This window comes from Petaurus breviceps, unplaced genomic scaffold (assembly GCF_028583685.1).
Source record: "Petaurus breviceps papuanus isolate PSGF00001 unplaced genomic scaffold, PetGlider_PUasm1.0 90760, whole genome shotgun sequence".
Taxonomy (NCBI): domain Eukaryota; kingdom Metazoa; phylum Chordata; class Mammalia; order Diprotodontia; family Petauridae; genus Petaurus; species Petaurus breviceps.
Genome location: NW_027187338.1, coordinates 2,071,569 through 2,080,481, shown reverse-complemented (window position 1 = coordinate 2,080,481; position 8,913 = coordinate 2,071,569). Strand labels below are relative to the sequence as shown.

Below are 8,913 nucleotides of genomic sequence, written 5' to 3'. Positions count from 1 at the left end.
CCCAGTAGCTTCCCGGAACCCGACCAATCCGTTCTCTGCGTGTGGGTTCGGCCCCGCAGCCCGCTGGGAGCAGGGTGGGGGTGGGCAAACCTGCGCAAGGCCTGCTGGCGGGTGGAGGGGGTGCGGAGCGGGGCCGGAGCGGGGCCTAGAGGCACAGGTGAGCGCGGGGCTTCCCGGGGCGCGGGGATTTTGTGTGTATGTGTGTGTGTGCCGGGGAATGAGAGCGCCCCGGCTCCAGTGGCAGCTGCACTGCCTCTCCTCCCCCAACCCGCTTCATGACCTTTGCCTGTCTCAATTACCATGGCAACCGCGAGGGGTTGCGGGGCGTGTGTGTATGTGCATGTATGTGCGTGGCGGGGAAATGAGGGAGCCCTGGCTCCCTCACTGCTCCTCCCTTCCCCCTGCTCTGTCATCTTTGCTCGACTCTCCCCGGTTACCATGGCAACCTCCGGGGGCGGGGCAGAGCCCGGACGGTCCTGCAGCCGCGCCTCAGTTTATCCCCGAGTTGTTCGTGCCGGTCCGAGACCCGGAGAGTTCAAGGCCCCACCCCGCTGGTGATGCCCAGAGGCCATGCCTTCTAAGGGGCTCTCGGAGGAGAAGAGAAGGCTGAGGGCCAGGGCCGGGGCCGGGACCGGGACCGGGACCGGGACCGGGACCGGCGCTGGGGCTGCCCTGCCGCTCTCTGGTGGGGCCAGAGCACCTGCTCAGCACAGCCCATGGAGCCACACCGGAGGCGCCTAATAAATGCTTATTCACCGAGACTAGAGTCAGGAGCTTTGGGAGGTGGGGGGAGGCCGGGGTGGGAGGAGGAGTTGGCAGGGGGGGCCCATTTATGCCAGAAATCAGGAGGATCAGCCTTAACTAACTTGGGGGGAGAGATAGCTCTGTCCAAGTGGAATGGCATGCCTCCAGTGGTAGTGAGCTCCCCATCGCTGGAAGTATTCAACTGGAGACTTTAGGACCTCTTGCTGGGAAGTTCATAGAAGAGATCTCTACTCTGGGTAGGATTGGACTAGATTAGGGGTAGGGAACCTGCAGCTTGGAGGCCACAAGTGACCTTCTAGGTCTTTGGGTGCGGCCTCAAGGGGATTTGTTCTGTGAAGTTTGGAATCTGTCAGAGGGCTGCATTTGAGGACCTAGAGAGCCACATGTGGCCTTGAGGTCACAGTTTTCCCACCTCTAGACTAGATGACCAATGATTCCAACCCAGATACTAAGAGGCTTGGACTTTAGAGGAGGGGAGGGGCCGTTTGGACAGGCCCTTCTGCTGGTGATGCTTCTGCCCTGCATCACTGCGGAATGACCCTGGGCTAGTCTGACCCTGCCGGCTTTGTGTTGGTGTCCTTCGGTTTTGACCTCACCTGGGGCTAGGGCGACTGTGCCCATAAATAGTTATATGGTCATGGGGCGGGAGGGGACATCAGGCAACCCTCCTGAGGTCCACATTTTCACTTTCCTTTAAGACACTCAGTAAACCTGACCATTTTGGGCATAGGGATACCTAGTGTCTGACACATAGTAGGCACCATATAAATACTTCTTCCCTTCCCATAAAAGGAGGGAAGGAAGTCAAGGAGAAAGCTGTTCCTTTCTGCTTGTGTGAAAAGGACCATTGTTGGATCCAGATGCTTTAACAGTATTTAGGACTCTCACCGTGTGTTGAGATTTCACTTGTCCTTCCAGGTCATTTGTAGAAATATTGACTAAGAGGTACCTGGCCAACCACACCATCTACACTTCTTCACCTAGAAAAAGACCTGTTAATCCTTGACCCATGACAAAATATTGTTCCCTAATTCCATGATCATTCTTGTGATCTGACATATGCTGTGGCTAAGAGTTAAGAAAGAAAAGAGGAGTGCTGGAATCTAGCACCAAGTCAACTTAATTCAGCAAGCATTGATTAAACATCTGCTATGTGCTGGGCCTTTTGCTGAGTGCTGTGAGTAGCAGATTTCAAGGAACCAGTTAGCAAGCATTTATTAGGCACTTACTGTGTGCTAGGCATTGTGCTAAGTTCTAGGAATACAAAAAAAGGCAAAAGCAGGTAGGGACTGAGGTCAAGGATTTAGTGTCTTAACCCAGAGTTAGAGATCAGAGAAATGTGGAAAATAGTTAAAAGAGAATACCTTGAAGCCAAAGGTGGGAAAACTTTGTATTGTTTCTGAGAGTCCATGAAGCTGACCTCAGCATGTTCTGTCCTTAGGGCAGGATTCTTTACAGATTGGGGTAAATTACAGGAAAATCTCCCAGGGCTGTGAGAAACGGTGGCAGAGCTTTGTGGGGTTGGGAGGAGAGAAGCTCAAACCCTACTGCTGTTATGCTCTAGAGAGGGAATCTGCGAGTCATCATGGATTTTTTCTCTGTGACAATAGTTCAGTGGAGTGAGGAAGGCCAGCAAAATCCTGTGCATCCCCAGGAAAGGGTTTTTAAACAAAATAACATTATCTTGTGTTAGAGATTGAATCTTTTGTTAATATTGGGCACAAGTCTTGATTGCTACACCTGAATAAAGCTATGACATAGTTCACAAATGATGTGGGAAAAGCAGCTAAAATGATTATTGTAGTAGAGCAGCATCTGTTGGGGATAAATGAAAGCCCTTCTTAAAAGAGGAAGACTGAGAAAGGGATGTGATTGAAGGCTATTTAGTCATGAAGAGAATGGATGGGATTAAGTGGGAATCGTTCACCAAGTTCTGGAAAGTAGAACTGGGGAGGGAACATTGGGTTAGGAAGATAGTAGGACAGAAAGAAGTACTTGTCTAAACACAGGATGGTAAACTTAGGGGTGTCTCTACCTTAGAAATTGGCATAGACCAAAAAAATGTAGGTTTAGAAAGGATTTGAGTAAATGTGTTAGTGGCTCCATAATTAACTTTGAGGTTATTTGGAAATTGCCTTTTGCTTTTTGAGGTAATTGTCATGGTTAGCAAATCATCTCATGACCTTCCTATCAGAAAACAAGCAGTGGATTGGATGGACTGTTGTTATGACCTATTTTGGTATTTCTTGCGCCATTAAGTTACTTAGGGGCAGTTATTTCTCTTTTTAGGAGAACCTGAGACCACCTTCCTTTTCCTCTTTCTTCTAGCGCTGATTGAGACAATGGGCCTCAAGCCCTTTGGTGTTCAGTAAGAGGTTGGATAGTGATTACTTACATAACATATAGAATCTGACTACAATTTTGTTATGCTTTTTAAAAACTCAGCAAACTCTAACTATTCACAATGGTTGAGTTATGGGTATGGGTTAGGGTCCTGGCCAGTTGTACCTTTGGTTAATGGGAAGTGGTCATATACTAGGGCTATATTTGAGAGTAGGTACTCTTTGTTCCATATAGTTTTGAACTTCACAGGGAGGGAGCAGTGAGGATGGTGTATTGACTTAGGAGTCCTTTGGGGGAGAAGGGAAAGGGGATGGTAAAATGCCTGAGAGCAGTTGAGGGTCCCCAACCCTGCTCCACTCAGGCCTTATTTGATAGTATGGAGATAGGAATTGGGATCAGGTTGAATCTTCTACTGACCACATGATAAATCCTTGACATTGAATTTTTGGAATAAACCTTAGCTATTTACCTCTCATTTGTTTTCCCTACAAAATATAGTGTAAAAGGGTAAAAAGTTCTGATGATTTGACTTTATCTTATAAATGGGAATTTATCTGTCACCAACAAATATTTCTTGAGCACCTAGAAATTGTGAAGTTAGAGGACAGCTAAATTAGAGTGTATGGTTTTCTTTCTGAAATAATTCCTTTAGTGAGCCCTTCCAGTGATTTAGGAGCCCTGACATTAATAGTTATCAGAAGTGACATGTAGCCCTTTAAGGTTTATAAGGTACTTTACGGCCATGATTTTATCTTCAGCAGATGATAGTTTGTCCCTAATGTTGTCTTATACCATCTTGCAGATGCCATGTGGCCTTTGTTTTGGACAGCGATTCGTACCTACGCCCCCTATGTCACATTTCCTGTGGCCTTTGTGGTGGGGGCTGTGGGCTACCACCTGGAGTGGTTCATCAGGGGGAAGTCGCCCCAGCCTGTGGAGGAGGAGAAGAGCATCTCAGAGCGTCGGGAAGACCGGAAATTGGAAGAGCTGTTAGGCAAGGACCTTACGCAGGTGGTGAGCCTTAAGGACAAGCTTGAATTTGCTCCTAAAGCTGTATTGAACAGAAACCGTCCTGAGAAGAGTTAATGGAGGACCCTGGGCCCCATGGTCCCTTCTAAGGGCATGTATAAGTGGCAGTCCATGGCCATCATCTCTGTCCACCCTTCCTAGAACCTTCATCTGGTTTACTTTGCTTCTTGTTCTGCCTCTTTCTCTTCCTCCTCTTCCTCCCTGATGGCCTCCACTCTTCTCTTCACTTCCCTTCCCCTTGAACGCCAGGTTGATTCCATCAATCTCTGTGGGCACTTTGCTGCTACCACCTGATGATTAAGCTGCTGTCCATCCTGTGGAGAGACACTATCAAAGAAAACTCATGTTCCTGGCAAGGGAGGATGCCCTTTGTCTCATGATGGCTACAACTGCTTAGATTTCCTGAGCCTGGAACTCTGCTGATGGGGGAGCCAGCTTACAAGGGAGTTACTCACCATGTCCCCACTATGAGGTTGGCGGTGGCCCTGTGACTGTGTTTTGATGACTAGTGAAACATCAGCTGTCAGTCTCTGGAGGGAGTGTTGAGTTTGGCTTCATGAGAGCACAGCCAGAATTTGGGATCAACTTTTGTCTCCTTCCAGAGGTTGTTTAAGCCGGTGGGATGTTGCTGGCATTCCTGAGCCCAGAATGCATTGGGATGAATTCTAAAATCAGTCCGTGTCTTTTTCTCCCGTTCATCCCATTTCCCTGTTTTTCCTGGAAGTTCTCCCTTTGTGCTCTGGAAGGGGATTGGATTCCCATGGGAAGGAGAGCTGTTGGCTGTTAGAGGGAGGCTGGGCTGTTCTCACTGGGAGGATGGGGGGACATCTATTTGCTGAATTTGCTTGAAAATACCCCCTTTCCTGTAGAGTACCAACCCAATTAAACTGGAGCCTGAAAACCATGCTGCCTCCATTCTCCCTGCTGGTGTGGTGGTGGGTTATGCACAGGGTAGAAGACTCAGTGACTGACAAGGGCCTGCAGCCTGAGCCATTGCTTCAGCAGCTGTTTTCCCAGGGATCTCTTAGCAGGTCTCTGGGGCAGATTTTCCCAAACTCCTTTGACCACACTATACTTTGATGCTTGTCATCACAAGGGCCTGGAGGGACCAAAAGGGGTCAGGGAGGTTTGGGGAAAATAGAGGAAATTGTTTCTCATGCTGAAAAGTTGCACTTGATAGCAGACGACTTTATAAGCTAAACACTATTCTGGGTAATGTTAGCCCTTCAGTCAGGACCATCCCAGAGCCATCTGGAGGAGGGGGCCCTTAACAAGTGATGCTACTTTGCATAAATCTGGCAAGGCTTTGGAAAGAGACAAGTCCTTGGGGTGGAAATCTATGGGGAAGGCAACTGTGCTCATCATGGCTGTCAAAGGGATGCCTCTTATCCCTGAATTAGCATCTATCCTAGAGGTTTGGGCTTTGGGAGGGAGGATGCTGTTCTCACTTGGGTGAAAGCTTGAAATGACTGGGGCTGTATTCTGGGAGGCAGAGGCTGAGAGGGCACAAGGCAGGCTGCGATTCAGATGGCAGGCACTTATTAAGCATTCACCCTGTGCCTGGCTCTATTTAAGTGCTGGAGGTCTGAAAACCATGCCCGCCCCCAGGAGCTCACCTTGTCAGGGGGCAGCCAGCATGCAGATAGGATGTAGGCAGGGTGGGTTGGGCATAGTCGCAGGCCAGACTCATGGAAGCCCTTGCACCATCATCTTGGGGAGTTACCGCTCTTATACCTGCTCCTGGGGGCATTTAGGTCCCGGGAGAGCCTTCCACCTCATTACATTATCTGTGGCCTGGGGCCCATAAAGCATCTTAGAGTTGGAAGAGTCAGTGGCGAATCCACCGGGAGCTGAAGAGGCTTTTTTCTAGGCCCTGGCGGCTTGTGGCTAGCCTGGGGGCCAGAGGGAAGAGTTGTTTTGTACCGATCCTCCCCATCACCCACCCCTTGCTGTTTGTGTAGTGGGTTGGTGCTGCCCCCTTCTGGTGGTAGTGAGCACTAGGAGGCTTACCATTCACTTAACCAATCCTCCCTGAGGCACATAAAATCTATCAGGAACGCCTCTTAGAGGGAAAATGAGACCCAGAGGTAATGAGACATGACCAAGTTCTCATAGGTGAACATAGTAGCTGGGCTGAGCTTTGACATCAAATCCTCTGACTCAAAATCCAGTGCTCTTTTAATAGCCCCAAGATGCTTCACCAGGCAGCAGAGCTGGATGTGGAATGAAATCTCTAAGGGCCCCTTCTGTATGACCTGTCCAGGGTTAAGGGCTGGACCTGTGATTTAGCTGATATGGGCAACTCCTGAACAAGGCAGGTTCTCACCTTCTTTGCAATTTTTACCTAGGTATGTGATATGATGGCTGCATGTGGCCCACTATACTCCCAAGTGCCTGCCAAACCACACAAAAATGTAGATGGGAAATATTTAACTAAACAAATACAATAAAACATCGATAATGTCAACCTGTGATTTTCTAAGTCAATAAGCGGCTCCCTGGGATGAAAGGATCCTTCTGTGGGATTTAGTGGCCACTGTTTCTTTGTGAGTTTGATCCTACTGGCCTAGAGCACCAAGGAGTTAAGTGACTTGCCTGAGGTCATATTCCTGTTAGAGGTGGGTTCTGAGGTTAGCTCTCTGTCCACTAAGTCACATGGTTCTTAAAGGAAGCCATAATTACCAGGTATCTAGTAGACATGTTTTGGATTAGTGGAGATGATTTCCATGCCTTGTAGTTTACTTCTGGGCAGTCTCTCTCCTTCGAGTATGAGCTCAGGGACAGGAGACTTCATCTGAATACCAGCTTAAGTGAAGCACCATTAGAGGGAGAGAGAACCTGCAAAAACATCAGGTAATGAGTAACCCCTAGGATTTAACCATTGGATTAACTGCCAAAAGCAGCTCTCAGTGAAAGATGACTGTGCCAAGCTGATCTTTGGGATTGGAATCTCCCCTTCTCTCTTGTCCCCAGATTCTTTCTGATGCTTTTGGAATCTTATTTGGTAGAAGCTGCTATGGTCTTAACAGATGTCCAGTTGTCCCTGCTCAACTGCTTACAGCATAATTTTGAGTAAGTCGCTTAATCCTCTCAGAGCCTCAGTTTCCCTTATCTATAAAATGGTGTTGCTTGTATTAGGTACAAGGGTCATACATAGGGTTGAATGAAATAGTAAATGTAAAGCACTTCTGTGTAATGGTTAGAGAGCTGGCCTTGGAGCCCCACCTCTCAAGTGCATTGTTCGGTGCCCCTAGGCAAAACACTTAACCTTTCTTTGTGAAAGTACTAGTACTAGTTTCCCTACCAGTGACTTCCCTCTATGGTGAAAGTACAGGTCTGCTCCCTATCTTTTTGTAACTAAAGTACACATTTATCAAACTATTCCCTCAAAACAATTCTGAGGGGTTGTGCCCTGATGATGGAAAATTTGCACTTTGCAGGTGAGGAAAATGGGCTCCCAGATGGGAAGCCGCTTGCCTACGATCTAATTAGTGGCAAAAGCAGGATTACAAACGTTAAGGCTTCAAATTTAGGGCCTGTTACCCACGTCTTATGTTCCAGAGAGACTGTAAAAATTCACATTGTCATAAATCTCTCCAGCACTAATAAGATTGTTTACTAAGGTGTCCTAGCCCATGAACTGTCTGGGATCCCATGCTGCTGTCATATCCTTGACTTAACCTGGGCCTGCCCTAGTTTGGTCACTTTCCAAAAGTACCAATGCATTTCTGTGAGAAGCAGGGTGAGAGAAGCAAGTGGCCATAGGGTCATAAATCTAGAACCAGAAGGCGCTTAGTACAGGCCATCTACCCCAGTCCTTAATTTTACAGATGAAGAAATTGAGGCCCAGAGTGCTTGAGTGGCTTGGCCAGTTGCCCAGGGAGATCTGAACTCTCATCCTCTGATTCCAAATCCATTGTCTCTTCCACTGTACCAAGTTTGTGTGAGCATGAGTTAGGATTCTCTTGTCTGTTGATTTTCTTCAGGTGCCCTCGTTCCTTTACTCACTAGTTTGATTACAATTCACTGAAAACACATCAGGGTTGGTTTGTTTGTATTTTTTCCTCTCTCTTTCCCTTCTTCCCCTGACTGTGCCCTGGTCCCTCAGCTGGTGCTGCAGATGGGATTATCCTGTTGAAGCATGGAGGAATCACTTCTCCACATTCTCCTCGGCTTTTTGTCTGGTGCTTTTCCATTGTCTCTGGTCCTTTTCCTGCGCCTGCTCCTGCATTAGTAAGAGGGAGTGTGAACTGGGCACTTACAAGCCTAGCCCTGCCCTGGTGACCAGAGGCCCCCTGCAGGCTGTGGAACCTCCTGGCCTTTTGGAGTAGCCTCTCCTGGATTGGATTCTGGGTTCTGCCTTAGCTCCCTGGGCAGAGGAGTGCTGACACCTGGACTCCTAAAAGAGTAGCTTCTCCTTTGCCTTGTCTCAAACTGAGAGTCAGAAGAGTGGATTTTAATCCTGGTTCTTCTTGGCTCCTGACATCTTAGAGTCTTTTGCTGTGAAATGGGGTTGACCTGGATAATTTAAAGAATTACTCACATCATCTAAGAGCCATTTGGTCCAATATATACCTGAATAAGAATCCTTCCAACCATACGCTTGAACAAATGTTTGAGTAGCATTTATTTGTGTGATGACCTCCAATGAACCTCAAAATCTAATCCTTTCAGCATTAGATTCTTCCTTCCTTCCTTCCTTCCTTCCTTCCTTCCTTCCTTCCTTCCTTCCTTCCTTCCTTCCTTCCTTCCTCCCTCCCTCCCTCCCTTTCTCCC

At 47.9% G+C, this 8,913-nt stretch overlaps 1 protein-coding gene across 1 annotated transcript; it reads left to right on the top strand.

Moving 5' to 3' along the window:
• Positions 1-5,041, top strand: SMIM12 (small integral membrane protein 12). The gene is made up of 2 exons (XM_069067894.1): positions 1-157; positions 3,911-5,041. Exon 2 carries the CDS (start codon positions 3,916-3,918, stop codon positions 4,192-4,194), a length of 279 nt encoding a protein of 92 aa, XP_068923995.1. The 5' UTR covers positions 1-157; positions 3,911-3,915; the 3' UTR covers positions 4,195-5,041.
• Positions 5,042-8,913: the final 3,872 nt, after the last annotated feature.

Excerpts from the sequence above, each read along its gene's own strand:
- SMIM12 (XM_069067894.1), top strand. The coding sequence starts at position 3,916 with ATGTGGCCTTTGTTTTGGACAGCGATTCGTACCTACGCCCCCTATGTC.